Source organism: Athene noctua, chromosome 7, assembly GCF_965140245.1.
Source record: "Athene noctua chromosome 7, bAthNoc1.hap1.1, whole genome shotgun sequence".
Lineage (NCBI taxonomy): Eukaryota > Metazoa > Chordata > Aves > Strigiformes > Strigidae > Athene > Athene noctua.
The window spans coordinates 43,673,602-43,692,992 of NC_134043.1; the positions used below are offsets into that span (position 1 = coordinate 43,673,602).

Consider the following 19,391-nt stretch of genomic DNA (forward strand, 5'->3'; position numbering starts at 1 on the left):
TGATCCCTGGAAGAATTTCTCTAAACCTTCTTACCCTAGTAGCATGGTGAAGAGGAAGCGATCCTTCTTCCAAACTTACATTAATCAGCATAACAAACGAGAGAGTCACTATTCTGAAGTAATTCTAAAGCTTGAGAAAAAAAAACAAACACAAACCCACACCAGAAAACACCACACACAACCCCCCTTCCCCCACTTTGCTATAAAGATCAGCATACAGAGAAACCATTCTGAGATCTTTTCTGTATTTGAATTGGTGCGGCTAAAGGCCTTTATATTTTTGCTAAATTTTTAAAGCAGTTCAATATGAGGCTCTGTGAAAATTGCTTTTCTTTTCGCGACATCAAAATTAATTCCTCCATGAGTAGTTTGTCAACTGAAATGCAGTGAAGAAACATACAGCTATCTAGAGCAATGGAAGGTCTAACACTGATGTAAACCATGTATGATTGGCTCAAAAGAGGGAAAACTTGCTCTGAAAGTGCATTACAAAAATAGCATGTTCACGCTCTCACCTGTGCTTAAAATTAAGATACCTGGAGACTCTGGAAGAAGGTTACAATCCCTTATTTTTGCCATGTACACTTGTTCCTAGCAAATGAAGATTTACTGAGTCTTAGTTGCTTACTGAGTTCTTTTCATGCAAGAAGTGTGAGCTATATGAATTACATAGGTAATGGATTGTTTGGTATTATAATTTATTAGTATGCAATCATCACATACTCTGCCTCTGGGTAAGTAAGCTGAGTGCTGCACATGCTCTCAGACCCAACAACAGTCCTATAATATGGGACTATCTGAGCTGATGAAAATGTGAATGAAAAGAAAAATACAACAACCTAGCAAATAGATTTTGGAAAAAAAAAAATCAGTCACAGCAGTTAACTGCAAAAAATACTTGGATGGAGGTGGTAGCAGTCTGATTAGTCTTTAGCAGCTGGCTGGCTCTTCTACTGCATGAGCACCTTCAACAACAGCTTTCACACACTTGGCCATTGTCTGGGATGCTCTACTGATTGAATCTGAAAAAAAATAATCCAAACACATGTCAGTGTGTTTTAACTGTTCATTTGCAAAATTATACACAGACACAAGAGAGATTTAACACAAGACTACATGCAAAGAGGATAAAGAAAATTGCTTAGTTGAAAAATAGTCTAGTTGTCTGTGCTTTATGCAAATTCCAAACCATTTTACTGGAAAATTTTGTTTCTTCAAACGACTCAAATCCTATATATCTTAGTGAAAAGCTTTAACTGCCTCATAAGAATCTTACTGTAAAGCTAAGTAAAATGTATTGCTGATTTCAGAATGAAAAGGCCATACTATACATACCTGTCATATAAAAGTCTTTTATTGTGAGCTGAGGTGGAACAAGAGGATCAGCAAGAAGCTGTTGCTTCACTAACTGTGGCAGGAAATGAAAAAAAAAGTAAAGGTCAGCTTTATGATAGGAACTTGTTACCAAAGCATTTGTTTAGTGAATTCTGCATTCAGTGCAGGTCAAAGAATGCTTGTAGTACTACCTATGAAGAAGGCCCATTTCTATAAAAAGCATCAAGTCGTGTAACAGCACTAAATCATGCCCAGATGCTTCAGGTTTGGTTACCTTTGACAATTCATTTGCCTGGCTGAAGTAGTTAGCCTCTTCCACATCATCGTATCGAACCAGATTAGGTGATACTTCTTCTAAACGCTTCCGTACTTCATCAAGGTTCTCATAAGGCAAGGTCATACCAGCCAACTAAGAGATTCACAGAAAGAAATGCCATCAAGTCTAGGGATTCAATACACAGTGGTTTAAATTACCAATCCATTAACATACCTAAAGTAAAATCAGGACAAATCTACACTCGTGAAAACACAGGTAGTTATAATGTGAAGCAAAGTCACAGTATGCTGTTGGACTTCTGATGCCTACAGTTAAGACTTCTCCATGTTAAAAAATTAGGCTGTCCTGTATGCTATACAAAGAAAAAAAAAAAAGTACTTTTCTCCTTCTGTACAGTACGCTTGTACTTTCCCTAGTTTCCCACCAAATGAGATAGAAGTTGATGCAATTATCAGTGCATCTTGTTCACAGTGACTAGTAAGTACATATTTGACCTTATCTAATGGTGCCAGATCCTGTCCTCAGGAGTTCATGTTGTTTTCTTTCTAAAAGGCAAAGAAACTGCACCCTTCCACCAGTTTCCTCTAAAGCACTTCATGAAGACCATCAGAATTTGCAGACAAAGCATTCTGATAGCATACAGCAGCTACAATATTAGTGCTATCCTCAAAAGGGAAACAGTATGACTTAACTCACAGAATTATCAAAGGATTCAATACAAATCATTACTTCTTAAGACTGCAGTCATGTATTTCCCAGAAAGTGTACCTCTCTTTTGGAAGTATTTTTCAACATAAAAGGAACTTAACCTCTTAGTATACTTTTATTAGAAGCAATATATAACAGCAACAGTACCTCGGAGACAGCTCTAATAATTCTCCAGTCTTCCCTTGCCATCCCAGGTGGTGTTACTGCTACTCTTGTCTGCTGGGCCCTACCCTCAGTATTCACATATGTGGCCGTCTTCTCTGTATATGCTGCTCCTGGCAGAATAACGTCAGCCATGGGAGCTCCTACATCCCCGTGATGTCCTAAATACATGGAAAGAGGAAACAGTATACAACCATATAAGACTTTAAGTCAAAATACATAATTTCTGTGTTCCCAGAAAAAAAGGAGTTTCTAAGGTTCACTTAACCAGTAATATAAAGCCTATTAGGCTGACTGCTCTGAGGTCTTACTTGCCTAATACTTTGGGGAGAATGAACAGTCTACAGGCAGTAAGTAGTGAGTGGTAGTTCAGTATGTATAGCTACTCAGCTGGAACAAGGATGCTTAGTGAACTAAGACCATCTTTTAGTATGTTAGAACACCTGGGAACCAATGGCATTTTATCTGCTAGGTTTGAAGCTATGCTCCAGGAGATCAAAATGGTTTATTATACCTTATTACTCATCAACAGTTTCTAGTTTTTTTCTAAGAAATAACCAGTATCTCAGTTATGTGTTGGAAGTTCCTTTTCCTGGCAGAAAATAAAGGCTAGAATTTATCAAAGGGTCAGAAATGTTTATAAGAATATGCCACTGTTCAGGCTTTCTCTCCAGCTATCAGATAGCAACATCTTTCTTAATTTACATCTACTAATTACCTTGATAGATGATAAAACAATCCTTTGGCAAATCCTGACGTGTTATACAACCCGAATCTGCTCCCAAGAGATACAGTACTTTGGGAGGATTTTTCCTAATTGCCTCCACTCCTGGTTTGAAACCCAGATCCAAAGCAGCTACCTGGCTTGCAACCCTATAGGAACAAACACATTGTGACTTTAAGTTATTTCAGAATTCTCCCTCTCCCGTCAGAACAGACCTATCTTATTTTTTTGACTAAGTATTTAGGAGGGACATGAGGTCTCTTAACAGTAAGAGGAGAAAAAGTAAGAATAAAGGCAGCTGAAAATTTTGACAGAGTGTTTGACAGAATATCAAGCTGGTTTTGCATTTTGACAAATTGATGCCGTTTGAAGTTTTCACGGGGAATCTCACCTATTTAAGATGGGATAGCAAAATAAAGGCAGATGTTCCAGGTCAGGGCCTAGTGGCAGGCAGCTCACTTGTCATCTGGAACATCAAGGTTCACATTTCAGCTACGAATTGTACTCAACAGGCCTTTAATTTAAGGCACTCATGTGGAAGATGAAAGACCAGCTGCTGGACCATGAACTACTCTGAAGCACTTTAAGACTTAAGACCACTATTTCATCACTATTCATTTATTCACAAATAAAAATACTTTTAAAAGATTGAAATAATCACTCTTGTCCTGCATAATCCAGTGCCAGACTTACATTTAAGCGAAAAGGGATTTTCTGTATAGAGTACATATCTTTCAACGTTACTTGCGTTTGTCTGACACAATCAGACCTATAGGTTCCATTAAGTTGCTTTTTACACCTATGGTAGGGAGGATGGTGCACCAAAAGCATGCAAGTCAGTAATATAAAAGACTGCCAAACCACATGTAAAACAGGTATCATGAGCGTTATTTAAGTCATGTTCTGGTATTAAATGTTTCAGTTTCAACAGCAGGATTTTATATTCAAGTTTCCTTCAGAGGTCCAAGCCCTACTCTTTGCTATACTAGTTTTACATCAGTGAAGCTGCTTTAGGCAGGACTTTGTTGAGTCTCTGAATCTGAGCACCACTACATTTGCTGAAATAATTTTTCCTTTACAGAGGTTGTCAATTTGACAGACAGTTTTAGAAAGAGAATGGGGAAGGACTGTCCCAAGAGAAACTTGCCTATTAAAAGAATAACTAAGATCAAAAGCCCTAAAATGAAAAGCTTTGAAGCTTTTCAATTAACTATTAAGAAACTCCCCAGTAAAAGGAATATTATAAGAAACTATATTATTTAAGTACTCTTGCCCTTTTGTTTTTCTTCCTCCAGATAAAAAGCAATCATTTGGAAAGTGATACCGGTCTGCTGTGCATTCTACTGAGCACTGTTGTATGTTATTATGCTCTCTTGTATTCTATACCTCCTAATTTAAAGTTTACATTATACATTTAAATATAACAGATTAATGAAATCTTATGGAGAGCCCGAAAAGTTTCCCAGGTCAAGTGACCCATTTTTATTAAAAAAGTTTCTGCAGTTTGTACTTCGTTTTTTCATATTCCCTACAGGTTCTAACCTGATAATCTGCTTGTGTGTACACAGATCTGCACACGTAACACTGTGGTAACGTGTGTTACATGTAACGTCTTATAGTGTGAATAAAAGTTGCTCCCAAAAAAGCTTTAAAGCAAACCTGTGGAGGATGTTCATGACTTTCCAATCAGAACCAACACCGCTCTTAGTCCTGGCATTTTGTGCAATAGTGGAAACAGCAGCATGGATAGCTGCTCCATCACTGCGCTGCAGTGCTGCACTACCTACCACCACCATTGGCTTTTTGGCCTGGTCGAGGACCTGTACAGGTAAAGAATCAAAAAATTCATTCCAAGGCTCTGAAGACAATTCTTGGTGCAGATAATGTAATAAATCCCATAATTTCTACCTAAGTCTTCTATGCAAAGCTACAGTTCTGAAATGGTCATTGTTTCATATAAAGCCAAGAGAAACTGCTATAAGCAATACACTACTCTGTCAATACAAAACTATACTCTTGATAACCAGACATTTAAATGGAAAGAGCAGCAGCTAAAACAGCCTGTTTATATTAAGAAATACTCCTGGAGTTTCCTGCACTCCAAAGTTTTACACACCTGAATATATTAAACAGTTCACACATACTTGGTGCACACTAATCATTACCTCATCTCTGCATTTGATTAAAAGCAAATAACCCCATCTAGAACATGGTACTTCTCTTCAAAGCTGTCTCTGTGGGGGAATTCGGATTATTATTCAATACATCTGAAATTTAACAGTCACATCTTAAGCTGTGCGTACCTTAGAGAACGCGTGTTTTCCAGAAGCAATGTCCTGGAGAATCTGTGGGGACTCTCCCAGATGATCATATGTGTAGGTCAAATTCACAGGAGAGCCAACAAGGGCCACTTGCAAGTCATTGTGAAGCCAGCTGAAAACACAGCAAACGTTTTACAAAAATCAAAGCAATACAGAGTTTTACTCAACCAAAGCCACTAATTATAATTTTAGCAATAACTTAGTAGGATGCAAATTCCTTCAAAGGAATTGAAACAGCATTCATTGTTTTGGTAACATGCAGTTTAGCATCATCCTGACTGTTAAGCAAGCTTAATTTTTTTTTAGGACTATTTCTCTAGGTACATTCTGGGACCAGTGCACCAACGTATCTTACATGAGAAATTCGTAACTCCCCTCAAACTTTTGCCAACTCAGTGGAAAAAATGTTGTATAAAATGAGGTGCTATAAATTTAGATCTCTTTCAGTGTTAGGAAAAAACAAACAAAACAAAAAACCTCAGACCTACAGCTACTATTAAGTTTACTTTGCTTAACTGTTAGTTACTTCAGAATTTAAGTTAAAGTCATTTGCAGGAGTAAAGAATTCTGAATTTGACAGCACTGGCGGTTCTAGAAATTATTTATTTCTTAGATAAATGGATCAAAGTTTAGCTGGTGAGAAATTTTCATTTTCTGCAGCTTCTCATAGCACAGACTGATAAAAATATATGAATCGTTCATAAATTTAATTGCATTTTTTCCTCTCAAAATTTTAATGCCACTGTTGTTTAAAATTAATGTATCTTGGAAGATCCCAGCATTAGGAAGGACAGGGCTTTTATAAACCTCAGTTATCTCCTGATGACATATCTTGTTAAAGTTGAATTAACAATGTTCAAAACTTTGGGAAAGCCACATTACTTGGAAAAAAAAAGTTAAACTTGAATGACTGCTTCTAAAATCAGCAAGTTTGCTTTGTTGTAACAATACAAAAAGCAGCAAACCGATGCTGAAAATAATTCTTTAAGGAATATGCTTTAATAAACTTCTGTAAGACAGAAAATCTGAGGTGTCTGTGTAATGTAACAAAGGAATAAATGTCTGAGTATATGAACTTACGTAAAATGTCAAAGCGAGAATGAACAAAACACGGTTGTATACTACAGGGAGAAAACATCCCCTTTTTCTATACCTATATCACCATTCCCTTTACTAAAAGATGAACTGAATCCAGTGACTCCATCTGGATGAACACTCTCAACTTACTGCCTGCGGCTCCACCTGAGCACTGCATCAAATCCAGATGGATTTGCATGCTTATCCACCACCAAGGCATACAAACCTCTTTCGAATTCTGGCATTAAAAAGCGGTGCCTCAAAGCGTGGATTGGTGCCAACCAGAAGCAGGACATCTGCCTCCTCCACTCCAGCAATCTTGGTATTAAGCAGGTAGTTAGAGCGTAAATCTGTGCTGTAACAAAAGGATGCAAAAAAGGATGAGAATTCAGTAAAAGGGAGAAATGAAGGTATGGTAAAGATTCTAGATACTCAAAATATTTTTTCATCTGAGGAATAGAAAGGGAAAGAAGAGATTTCTCAATCTGAATTACCAAATAAAAAGTAAAAGTGTCTCTCTTTCATAAGTATCAGACACAGCAAAACTTTAAAGGAATTACAATGTGGCTATTTCCTATGTTTACAGTTACTGTCAGCCTTCACAAACTTCATCTGCTATTACACAGTTTACAAGGTCATAATTCTACTATAGTTTTCACAACACAAACAGAAATAGACTAGATTATCCAATTTACAACAGAGTGTAACTGGTTTTCAGTAGCCTACTGCTAAACTGCAGCAGCCCCAAACAGTAAAGTGTGCAATCCCTGCCATAGTAGAGACTATGCATCATCTCACAATCCATATAATATGCAAACGCATCTATAAATGAATATTGTAAATGCAAACAAAACCTGCTAAAGCATCAGCAGTTGCTATCCTTGGTCATTTCAGAATCTTACCATGAGGTGATCCGCAGACTGGAAAGGTTAACATACTAATTACAGACAAACTTTGCCTGAACTCTTACCCAGCTCCAGCAGTAGGGAAGACTTCTTCAGTGCAAAGCGTGTCACAATTTACTCTATTCAGTAAGTCTTTCAGAGCTATTAGCGCTTCTGCATCCACCAGTCCGCCTACAATTGCTGCTGCTTCCTTACCTTTAACAGCCTGTAGCTGGAGAGAAAGTATAAACATAAGCAAAAGAAACCACTGAAATAAATTCCCATTTGGCCCAGATGAATGTTTGTTACATTGGGATGTGCCAAAGCCAGCATGCAGCTGTTGGCCCAGAGTAGCACAAACTGTCAGCAGTGTCTGGCTTCCACAAGGCAGCAACTCCAGCTCCTTCAGAACTCATTATAAACAAAGAGCGGCGATCTTATTCTATGCAGGTCTCTCCCACTTGAGTTATTGCTCAGATATGGCTCATTCTCATTCAGTGTGGTGAGGAGAGGAAGACTGGTGAATGCTTTTATTTTAATGAAGCTACCGCGCAGACAGAATACAAACTTCCATAACACAAGCTCAGGCAGTAAACTCAACTCAAAGGTATTATCTGAGAAGCAATAGCTTTCGTAACAAACCCTGCTACTGTACCACAGACAAAACATCCTTGAGGGAAGTTCAATTACAGTTATTCAATTCTACTTCATCCCACATAAAAATTTTAATCAAAATCCAGAGCAGTCATGCAGCACTTCATTTAAACAGCAGAATCAATCACCACACAGAGAAAGCACTGAGGCAAGCACAATTCAGATAAGTAATACAGAATTAATGGCTTTGATGGCAAAAGTGGTGATAGCACAGTTTAAATAAATTTAAAGAAGTCTTCAGATAAATCAGAGTAATTCAGGAAAGTTGTTTCCTCCTGAATTTCTGAAGGAACTGTTTAGTTTCCTATTTGAATGTCCCAATGTCCCAAATGAAATCATGAAAAAACAAAGTTCTTCAGATGGTCTAATCCATGAAACAGGAAATAATATTCAAAAGAAATTTAAGTGGAAATACAATGGATTAGAAGTCTAACATTCAAAAAAAAAAAGCCTTTTTCTATGTAACTTTTAATATTAATGACTGTAACATGTCCAGCTTTAGAAATTAATTTTACACTACATATATTGAAAATTGTTCTTACCACACCAGCAACACGAGTTAATACATCCTCCCATGAGGCATAAACAAATAGTCCTTTCTCATTTTTAATCATTGGCTGAGTAAGTCTTTGACGCTTCAGACCATCATAAGCAAACCTAAGTGAACACCACTAATATTATTAAAGAGCAAAGACAAAAGATAATTGTGTATACTAAATATTTTCTACAACTAACTGAGTTTTCTAACAGCTTGTAGTGATTAGAAAAGAGAAACACAAGAAATATTTCCCCTGAAAATGTAACTTTTCCTTCGCAAAAGCAAGCAAAAAAGATCTGCAATACAAATTTAAAAGTTACTGTAAAAAAAGCAGCTACAAAAATGGAAACGGTAGAAAACTCAGTAACTTCAATTATAGCATTACAAATACGTTTTATCAATTATTCTTCACTATAGCTTTACAATATTAACAGTGGGATCCAGAAGTAGTGCTCCTGTCCACATTTCTGATTCTGCAAAGCACGCCTTTAATGCGTGCATAAACGTGCACATGGGTACAAACACCTCCCACACACCTTGTTTTGTCAGATATCCATTCCTCGTTGATATCTTCATGCAGCCTTGGCAAAATTCTCATTACTTCTCCAGTTCTCGTGCTCACTACAATGTTGCTTCCAAGTGCATCAAGAACATCAATTGACTCTACCTTCCTGTTTAGAAGAACAAATAAACCATTTGCAGTTTTCTATATACAAGCAGCAACAGACTGCCCGTCTAAAACAAAACAACAACAAAAATAAAGTACCGTAGGTTTAGCTTTGGATATACACATGAGAGCTTGGTTTCACAAGATATTTTAAATAATATCCTCAGCAATTACTGAGTTGATGACTTTGACTTTTCCTTTACACACATTGTTTACTGAGCAGTCAGCACAACCTACAAGTCCAAAACATTTTAGAGTAAAAATAAGGGAAGAATAGTCTACATAAACTATAATATTCTTCCTTTTGTTGAATGAGCTGTAAGTAACAGAATTTGTGTTAGATTCAGTCTGTGGAAAAGTCTACAACAAAAACACAGAGAATAAAAATCAGAGAAAACCGTTGGTATCATAGATGGACCTACTCAAGATAAAGTGTATGACAGAAGCAGAGAAAGCTGCATATTCATTATGAGTTAAGATACATACCTCGTCTCCCATGGGCGTGCAGTAAAGGCATATGGCTTGGAGGTAAGAGCACCAACTGGGCAGATGTCAATAATATTTCCGGATAACTCAGACATGAACATTTTTTCAACGTAAGTACCAACTTGCATATCATTTCCTCTTCCAGTTGTTCCCAAGTCATCTACCCCTGCAACCTCACTAGCAAACCTGGTAGTTGCAGAAAGAATGAAAAACAAATCTGGAATGTACAACAGCAACACAGCATATTTTTCAACACTTATCTCATTTTCTTAAGATAAAACATTAGCCTGAGTTCATACTCCTGAGAGAAAACCATTGTTTAGATGCATTAGTCAGCGCTAATCACATGCAGGACTACACATCTGCAAAATTTCATGCAGACAAGGCTACAAAAACTAGGTGGCGTTAAATCAAAAAACATAGCAGTTCAGTGCTCACTTTCTGGAACTAGGTGGGTACACTGTATTCTTTTCCATCTTGCTCAAGTTAGCTGGTACTGAATCTCATGACTACAGAACTGCATAAATACAGCTAACAGAGGCTGTCTAGAATAAACAAATCTTGCAATTGTGGCCGAGGACTTAAATGTTTTAAAATCCATTCTGGCACTATCACCATGAGACCAGTCCTGCCCTGTATAATTCTGATTTCACTTTCATGTTTTGGCCATCTCTCCCTATTTCTTGTATGACAGCTGTCTGGTAGCTCTGGGAAATCAGCTATCAGTCCCTGCCAGAAATAAGATTCTTAAGTACAGTCAGAAAATAAATTAAGAAATTGACTGCCCCTCGTGGTATTTCTTTCACAAGAAACAAGCTGATATAAATATGCATGCTCAGTACTCTCTCCAGTGAAAAATAACGTACATTACCTGATACATCGAGTGCACTGTATACACCGAGTCATGATTGTTTTGACTAATGGACCAATGTTCTTGTCCTCCACAGCACGTTTTCCCTCTCTAAATCTACTCCTATCACTGCCGAACATCATCGATTGATCCTAGAACAGACAACAGAAAACAGATATATCCAGGCTGCTGGAAAGCATAATTTCAGCTAAGACAAGAGTATTATTACATGTCTACACAATTTAATCAGATGTCATACCTGTAGATCACATTCTCCACCCTGATCACAGATAGGACAGTCCAGTGGGTGATTTGCCAGCAGGAACTCCATTACACCCTCTCTGTTGGGTTTGGGAGTTAAGGTTAATGTCAACCTTATATCATTCAGCAGATAGTACAGCTTAGCAGCTACAGGAGGCTAAAAGAAAGGTACCTTGCTTTCCTGGACTTCTCAGAGTTTGTCAGTATGTTCCACCCCTTCATAACTGGCATGGCACAAGCAGCAACTGGCTGCAATCATCATACAAAGCAAGCATGAACACAACACGTTTCTTCTCAACATGGGCACAAACCCCAACCTCTCCCTTCCCCCAAATTCTTACATAGACACTGGTTATTAATTTAACATGTTGTGGAAATAAAAAGGTATCTGCAAGGAAAAAAAATAAGATCTAACCGGTAAAGTCACTAGAAGCTATATTAATAATCTGCTATATAAAAAGGTTAAATTAGTTATAATTTACTTATTTTTAAAATTGAAAACTCTATACTTTTGGGTTCCAATTCGAGTAGTTATAGAAAAAAGAATGTAAACTGTAACAGATACAAGGCAAGTTAAAGAGATTCAGCAGAGATCTGGAAACCTCTAGAACTGAAGTTCAAGATATGCATCATTTACGAGATATTTATTTGGATAAAGCCTATACAAAGAATTTTGGAACAAAATTGTTCACAAGATTACCACAAGATTAACAAAAGCTCCTGCTCAGAAAATGAATCCCTCCTACTTTTCAATCACATGATGAGAAGAGACCATCTGACTTCCACGTTTAGTGATAACCTAGCATTTCCAGAGAGCTCAAACTATGGAATTCAAGTTGAGGAGAGCTAGAAAACACACAGCTGACAAATGCTCGTGTCCAGGAGCAAAATAATCCCTAAGAATCTGAGAACTGACTGATCCATAGGCAATCACAGTGGTCCACCAGGGAGAAGGGAAAAAGCTGCTTTGAGCAGCTGAATGACAACAATTTGTGTGCTAATGATAGTACAGACAATTATTTACAAGATTTAAGCTAGGTCTTAGGCACAGCAGAAAATTACAGTCCCTACTGAAACACATACCATACCTTTGGAGCTTTCTCTATTTCCACAAGACACATCCTACAGTTTCCAGCAACAGAGAGGCGATCATGGTAACAAAAACGAGGTATCTGAATTCCAGCCTTTTCACAGGCCTATAAAGAATAAGAAACAAAGGAAAGTTAAATTGTAATTAGACCTCTCAGTTCCACCTCATAAAACACTATTTTCAAAGAATAACAGTGTCATTGCTCAGGAATATAGAGCATTTACCTTTCATCTTAAGAAGTGACTATAAATAAAAAATTGCAATCAAGCAGAAGCATGTCAGGTTATCAATTACAAATATATTTTTTCCAAAATTTGTAACTGATTGAGGAAATGAGAACTGACCTCTCATTCATTCTTTCCTCCAAGCGCACTGAAAATTCTCTCTGCTAGGACACTGGCCATACAAATAAATTTTTAAAGAATGCGTGCACTATTTAAAGAAAAGTGCATGAAAGGAAAATTTTAAAAATATAAAGGAAACAACAATGGACATAATGATTTCTGATAATTCAACAACACAGATACTCTCTATATAAAGTTACTGGAGCATAGTCCATCTTCAACTTCACTAGAACCCCAATCTCAAAGAAACATTCTTCTATAACATGTCTGGAGAAGAGATAGGAGGACAGAGGCAACAGATTTCCAGAGAACAGACAAAGACGGCCTTTCCTGTGTAAAATCCCCACAGCTGATGGGATCTATGCTATAGCTATGCCTGCCAGAAGAAATACCATCGAATTCAATAAAAAAAGAACTAACAAGATCTAGTTTTTCTTACAATTTCTACAAAAAATTATCACAAGTAAGTAAAACCAAAAAGCTAATAAAAAATAGCGTTTAAGAAAATTTTACACTAGACTCCTGCTGGGGGCATTCTAATGCCTAAATTAGTAACCTGTATCCAAAGAATGAGGGATATGTTTTGAAATAAACGTTATGTACTTTAATGTTCTAACTCACTATACCACATCCCCATTCAATGGCTCCTTAAAAAGTTAGGCTGGAAGATCTACTTGAAATTTTGGCTTGAAAAGCAACGATGCAGAGTATGGGCTGGGAGATCCAGCTTCCATTTCTTCCCGCACCAAGAAGAATAAAAGTAGCAAAGGATCAGCATTCTGAATCACAAGAACTAATAACCAAAAGGAGACAATCCCTCATTTACCAGAGACACCACTTTAATAAAATACTAAATTAATATGTTCTGAAAGACTACCAGGTCACAAAGAGTTCAGAGCAAGAATTTCAAGCAGAAAGTCTGTTACTGCATTGCACAAATTAGTGGAGTTGGAATTCATGCTGCATGCATCTTCTTTCAGACAATATAGCAGATGCTTCTTTTTCAAACACTGAACTCCCCAAAGGCTTTTTGCCACATCAAATTGCATCACAGTCACCAAAAAGACCCCTAAAGAAATCATGTAAAGGGTTGGGGTTTTTTGCTATACAGAATAGAATGTGCTGCTGAGAAGTCAGATAGAGTGCAAGACAAATTCTGCATGCCACTCCCCACACCTGAAGTACTGTGGTTCCTGGGTTCACCAATACAGGATGACCATCCACAAACACTTCTATTTGGTTGCTGGCTGCTGTTGCAGTTGTACGCCCTGAGACACGGAAAAAGAAAACAAAAACTTTCAGTTACTGCTCGATGCAAACCATCAGGCCCCAGGCTCCTCATCTTCGTTTTCCAGTTCCAGAACCTGGCCCACACAGAAGTTCAGAGCTGCAAATGAAGTACACATACATGCCCTTCAATCTATCAATTACGTATGCGTGAATTTTATCACCACACACACACACACACACACGAACTAGAGACACTTACCACACACTTTGGAGGACTGGGTGACCCCAGCTAAGGTCCTGCGGACTGCAGGTAGTCGAAGCATGGTCCTGTGAGAAAACAGCACTGAGTTTTTATCAGTTCAAATGTTTGCTGACAGGTTTTAAACAGGCAGAGTAAAAATTTCCACAACAGTTGCAAAGAAGAATGTATGCACCTGCATGTGCACAGTTATAAGAACTTATTTTCTTAACCTGCAAGATAGGGTTCTCTTTTTGCACGCTTCGTATACACATATACGTCACCTTACACGGTGACTGCCACGCCGACAGACCCCCGGCAGCCTAGCTCAAGCCACCGACTCTGCAGGAGCTGCCAGCAGCCCGGACGAGGGAAGAGCACCCGCCGGGAACGGGCGTCAGCTTCGCTGCAAGCGCTCCGTGCTTACAAACCAGCGCAAGGGCGCGCCCACGACAGCCGCTCCGCCGCCGGCCCGCCACCAAGCAGCCTCTCCGCCTGCAGCGGGCCAGCGCGCGGGGCGCCGGGCCCCCCGGGCTCTGCTCCCGCCAGGACCGCGCCAGGGCCTCGCCAGACGGCGCAGCCGGGCGCCGGGCCCGCCGTCCCGTCCCCATCCCTGCCGGCGGGGCTCCCGAGCGGGCCCCGGCCCGGGGTCACCTTGGAGGCGCCTCCGCCGCGGCCTGCCAGGCAGCCCCCCGCCCGCCGCTGCCGAGCCCTGCCGCGCCGCCCGCCGTCACCTGGCGCGGGACGGGCGGCGGAGGCGCCCCGGCCTTCCCCTCCGCTGCGCGGGCTGCCCTGGGCCTCGGCGGCGGGCTCGGGCCTTTCCGCCGCTCCCCGGAGCGCCCTTCGGCAATCTCCGGAGCGCCCGGCCTCAGCGACGCGCGGCGCTTCCTGCCGTGCGCGCTCGGCAACCTCCGGAACGAGCCGCTTCGGGTATTTCCGTCAGGGTCTCGGCGAACGCGGGGACTCGGCAATTTCCGCCGCGCTCGCCGCGCCTTCTCGGCCACCGTCGGACACGCGGCCGCGCCGGCGCCTTCCGCCCACCCGCGGCAGCTTCCGCTGGCGCCCGCGGGGCGGGGGGGCGGGACAGGGACGGGACAGAGAATGTTCTTGTGCCCTTATAACACTGAAAAGCTTCCTAGGATTTACCGGTAACCTCGCATTTGTTACTCCGGTCCTTCTCCGCACCTCTGATGTCCCGCCCGCTCTGCGCTGGAGCAGCCAACCCGTGAGGAACTACCTCGCGGTTCATTCCTGCGGAGGGATACATGTGCGTGTCGGCCGGCGGAGGGCTACAGCCGCTATATAAGGCGGGCGCAGGGGCTGCTGGGCCTCTTTGCGCGGCCGCCAGGCTCGGGGTGCGGGCGGGCGCGTGTGCCGCGCCGCTGCCGTCATGGGCTTCGGGGACCTTAAGTCCGCCGCTGGCCTCCGAGTCCTCAATGATTTCCTGGCTGATAGGAGCTATATCGAGGGGTGAGAGGTGGCTCGGGGAGTGCTGGGGCTCGGGGGAGGCGGGCCTGGCCAGGCCGTGGTGAGGCCCGCTGGCCTGACGGGAGCCAGCGGGGGGAGCGGGGGCCGCGCCGGCGCGGGGGGGCCTTGGGGCACGCGTGTGTTTCGGTTTCGGGCAGCTGCTGCCGTAAGGCCGCTGTGGGCGGCCCGGCGCCGGGCTGGCCGAGCTTGTGGGCCGCTACAGCCCGCCCGCGGCGCCGAGCCCGCCCGGCTTCTTAACGCTTCCCGCGGTGCTTGCCGCTGGGCCTAGCAGCAGGACGCACCGCCCGCTGCTGCGGCGCGGCCGTCTCAGCGCTCGGCGGCTGCTGCTTCGCATCTCTCTGCGTGCACCGAGGAAGGGGGTTAACTTCGGCTTGTTCTCCGCAGGTACGTCCCTTCTCAGGCTGATATAGCAGTCTTTGAAGCAATCGCTGCCCCACCTCCTGCAGACTTGTTTCATGCTCTTCGGTGGTACAATCATATTAAGTCGTACGAAAAGCAAAAGGCAAGGTATGGTTAATCTGCAAAGCTGGAATATATGTGCGAGTTGGCCTGCAAAGTATTGTATTTGGTTTTTCGAGTTTGAACGAAAGTTTTTCACTGGTGCCATGTGGCTTTTTTTGTTGCTCTTAGAACAGGAACAGTTCTAGAAGCAGAGCAGTCCTCTGTCAATACATTACACTTTTCACTTAGAATTTAAGCAACCTGATTCTGTCTTTCTTCAGTTGCTGACATTTCTGCTAAAGCTTACAAGCTTCGAGTTTTGTTGCTGCCATTTACACCCGTAACTGTGCTGAAGGCTGGAAATTAATTATCAGTAATCGACCCCACAAAGGCAACACAAAAGGAAGTATTACAGGAATCTTTAAAGATACACAGTATGTAGATGATAAATAAGGAAATGATTCGTTCAGGTTTTTAGTCCTGGAAGATAAAACACAATTAATTGATTTTCAATGCAGAAGCACATACGAAGAAGGGGAAATACGAAAGCAAATGTTATCTTTTTTCTTTTTTAGTGATTTTAGTGTTCATGAAAGGTGCTGTATTGACATCCATGGAGACTGCAGGCCTCTCTAAAAAGGTACAGCATAGGTAGTGTCAGTATTGCTACACTGCCTCCTCTACGTGCCTCAGTCCTGTTTGAGGGAACTCTTGTAAAGTTGGGTGGCTCAGTCACCAGTCTGTTTCTGAAGCTCTTACAACGCAAAAGGAGAGTGGGATTATAAAGTTGCTTTGCAAAGTTATTCCACTCTGTGGAAACTGCTTCTAGTCCCTAAAGACTAAATGACTCTTGTAACAGCAGTTTGCAATAACAGCAGAACTATGAGCTTATTCTAAGACTACAGAACTATATGAGCTATAGGAGAATTAATTTGGGGGTTCTGGTCCCTTGTGTGCTGTTGAGAGCTAGTGTTCAGAGTATAGTATTGACTGAAACTTCCAAAGTCACAGGTTCAGTTACCTTGCAGTGTGTTTGCTGTCCCTGATAGTTTTTGACCAAACTAAAGTATTTTTAGGGAAGCATGAACAAGAAGTTGATAACTCTTCTTACATGGAATATATTGTGGATAAATTATTCCAATAAGAAAGCATTTTTTATCCATCCACTTAGGTGGAGCAGCAGTGTTGGGCAGGATCACGTTGGCCTTGATGAACGATCTTTGAATATGGGATTTGCTGTAGTCTTAACTGGCATGTCAGGAGCATTGGGGGTTGTCTTTGGGGAGGTTCTGTTTGCAAGTAACAGAATTAGTTGGGGTTTTTTTTTGGCACAGCATTTTCACTATGAATGCACTTGTAGGTTCATTGCCAGATTGGCAAAATTTGTGTTGACATTTGAATAGGTTCCTAATATCTGCTGTTCTCTTTCAGCTTGCCAGGAGTAAAGAAGGCTTTGGGGAAGTACGGTCCTGCTGATGTTGAAGACACAACAGGTGCAGCCACAGATAGCAAAGATGACGATGACATTGATCTTTTTGGATCTGATGATGAGGAGGTACTTGTGGACTTTTTGTATTATGTTTCTGGTTTTTTAGAAATACTTGGGTAGGCAAATTTTTGCCTTAACTAGTTTTAAGTTACTTAAATTTGTGACCTTGATACCAGTTCCTGCTTGGAATTCTCATTCAGCTGTCTTTACAGGACAGAAGAGCTTGGAAGGTAAAAAGTCAGAGCTTGAAGGGAGTGTGTTGCAGTGGGGTGAACTGTGTACTATGACTGGTTACATGATGAGTAAAACAAAAAATCACCATCTTTCGGCTGATAGTTGTGATGATTTGTTTTTTGCCTGAGTAGATGCCAGTCAGTTTGGTAATGCTTTAAAGATGTGGGGGGTTGTTGCTTTTCTGTAACTTTAGATTTCTCTTTCAGGAAAGTGAAGAAGCAAAGAAACTGAGGGAAGAACGTCTGGCTCAGTATGAATCAAAGAAGTCCAAAAGTATGGCTACCAAGAACTTATCTTTTATGCTTGGGTTAATTTCCATGCATTTGAATAGGATGGCTAGAAACACTAACTGTAATAGGTGAACTTGACTGGAATGAGATGGGGGTAATTAGCTTTGCTTGAATTGCCTGTGTGTTTAGCCTTCCCCATAGCAAATGGGAACCTTAACATAGTTTGTGTTCTGTGTAATACACTCTTCTTTGTCTTACCCTGAGGCTGAGCTTTCTATATAAAAAGAGGTATAACTGCAGGATTTTTCTTTAAAAATTTAGAGAAAAGGCTGCAATATGCAGGCCCCTCCACAGCTACTGGTCTGGAACTGTTCAGAACCGTAGCAGTTGCAGTATTCCCTCTGTGGAAAATAAACTGTTACACAGCATTAAGCTCCTTCTCAGATCCTCTGAAAAGGACTTCCTATGTAACAAACAATGTTAGCTGCTTAATCTACGTCTTCTTACGAGGCTATTTCTCAAGAACATATGTATCTACATCTTGAACTTCGGGATGTGCATAGCTTAAACACTTTTGAAATGTGTGTTGGTACAAGAAGCCTGTCAGCTATGTGAGGAGGTTCTTGTTGATGAAATTTGGGAAAGTTCTTGTAAAGCTAGTTCACAAGTATATTCATTGGTGTTTGAAAATTTCCTAGCTTTTAATAGTGATTTTCTTCCCCCAGAACCAGCTGTTGTTGCTAAATCATCGATCTTGCTTGATGTGAAACCTTGGGATGACGAGACAGACATGGCCAAACTAGAGGAGTGTGTTCGAAGCATTCAAGCAGATGGCTTGGTCTGGGGATCTTGTAAGTAGGAAAAAACTACAAACCAGGGAAAGGGAGTTAATGTGGTCTCTTAAGAGAGTGTATGAGTAGGTAGATTTGTCACTGTTTGCTGACCTGTGAAAATGTAGGTAGATAAAACTGGGAATTACAGTACTACAGTACTTAAGTATTGTGACATAGTCAAAAAGGTGTATTAGTGCAGCGGCCAGGTAAGACTCAAAGACAGGTTTTAAAAGCTTTAAAACTTGGGCTCTGCTATCCAGTGTCTCCCTGTATGGTTCCTGATGCAGCAAACAGCCATGCACCCCCGTCGGTGGTTTGGAGGAAGGATGGAAACACACAAAACCAAACCCTTTTTGACCACCTTGCGATGAAAGCTGTCTTGATTAGGAAATAAATCAGAAAAACTACTTTGGTCAGTTCAATCTTAGATCTGTGTTTTTAAGAGATTGTACCAATCAAGCAGCACTAAATGCTTTTTTCCTTTTTTCTTTTGCAGCCAAGCTAGTACCCGTTGGCTATGGTATCAAAAAGCTTCAGATCCAGTGTGTTGTTGAAGATGATAAAGTGGGAACAGATATGCTGGAAGAGAGAATAACAGCTTTTGAAGATTATGTACAATCAATGGATGTAGCTGCTTTCAATAAGATTTAAGTCTTGATATATCTAGAATAAACGTAATTGCAAAAATCGGGCTGTGTCTGGTTAATTAAAAATCATGGTGTAATCCAGCTCATAAATGTAAGATTTGGTTGATGGGTAAAGTCAAAGCTAAAACAATTTCAGGGTTGTTCCACCACCCCACTGTAATACATGAGCAGAGGAAATGGAAA

General features: G+C 40.9%; 2 protein-coding genes and 2 non-coding genes across 5 annotated transcripts; 3 read left to right on the plus strand and 1 right to left on the minus strand.

Moving 5' to 3' along the window:
- Positions 1 to 228: 228 nt before the first annotated feature.
- On the minus strand, positions 229 to 14,803 carry NDUFS1 (NADH:ubiquinone oxidoreductase core subunit S1). Its single transcript, XM_074911152.1, has 19 exons — positions 14,581 to 14,803; positions 13,868 to 13,935; positions 13,555 to 13,646; positions 12,033 to 12,140; positions 11,117 to 11,193; positions 10,943 to 11,024; positions 10,705 to 10,835; positions 9,834 to 10,019; positions 9,217 to 9,351; positions 8,685 to 8,799; positions 7,575 to 7,720; positions 6,831 to 6,959; positions 5,510 to 5,639; positions 4,866 to 5,026; positions 3,201 to 3,355; positions 2,468 to 2,643; positions 1,610 to 1,744; positions 1,336 to 1,408; positions 229 to 1,022 (listed from the first exon to the last, which is right to left on the minus strand). The coding sequence occupies exons 2-19, from the start codon at positions 13,929 to 13,931 to the stop codon at positions 931 to 933; spliced, it is 2,187 nt and encodes a 728-aa protein (XP_074767253.1). The 5' UTR covers positions 13,932 to 13,935; positions 14,581 to 14,803; the 3' UTR covers positions 229 to 930.
- A 164-nt stretch (positions 14,804 to 14,967) lies between these two features.
- On the plus strand, positions 14,968 to 19,250 carry EEF1B2 (eukaryotic translation elongation factor 1 beta 2). Of its 2 annotated transcripts, none has more exons than XM_074911154.1 (6): positions 14,968 to 15,113; positions 15,719 to 15,841; positions 17,207 to 17,330; positions 17,705 to 17,771; positions 18,454 to 18,579; positions 19,058 to 19,250. In XM_074911154.1, coding segments are annotated over exons 1-6 (597 nt in total). In that variant the 5' UTR covers positions 14,968 to 15,111; the 3' UTR covers positions 19,213 to 19,250. The 2 variants fall into 2 exon arrangements, with proteins under 2 accessions (XP_074767255.1, XP_074767254.1); XM_074911153.1 differs by lacking the exon at positions 14,968 to 15,113 and adding an exon at positions 15,159 to 15,316.
- On the plus strand, positions 17,552 to 17,632 carry LOC141962868 (small nucleolar RNA SNORD51). The gene has a single exon (XR_012634000.1). It is a non-coding gene; the product is annotated as a small nucleolar RNA SNORD51 (small nucleolar RNA).
- Positions 18,075 to 18,208, plus strand: LOC141962872 (small nucleolar RNA SNORA41). Its single transcript, XR_012634003.1, has one exon. It is a non-coding gene; the product is annotated as a small nucleolar RNA SNORA41 (small nucleolar RNA).
- Positions 19,251 to 19,391: the final 141 nt, after the last annotated feature.

Bases quoted from the DNA above. Each gene is read 5' to 3' on its own strand.
- NDUFS1 (XM_074911152.1), bottom strand. From the start codon at position 13,931: ATGCTTCGACTACCTGCAGTCCGCAGGACCTTAGCTGGGGTCACCCAG. The intron at 5,027-5,509 runs GTACGCACAGCT...TTACCTGTACAG, and splicing joins GAAAACACGCGTTCTCTAAG to GTCCTCGACCAGGCCAAAAA. The intron at 3,356-4,865 runs GTTTGCTTTAAA...TTGTTCCTATAG, and splicing joins GTCATGAACATCCTCCACAG to GGTTGCAAGCCAGGTAGCTG.
- EEF1B2 (XM_074911153.1), top strand. From the start codon at position 15,237: ATGGGCTTCGGGGACCTTAAGTCCGCCGCTGGCCTCCGAGTCCTCAAT. The intron at 17,772-18,453 runs GTATGGCTACCA...TTCTTCCCCCAG, and splicing joins TGAATCAAAGAAGTCCAAAA to AACCAGCTGTTGTTGCTAAA. The intron at 18,580-19,057 runs GTAAGTAGGAAA...TTTCTTTTGCAG, and splicing joins TGGCTTGGTCTGGGGATCTT to CCAAGCTAGTACCCGTTGGC.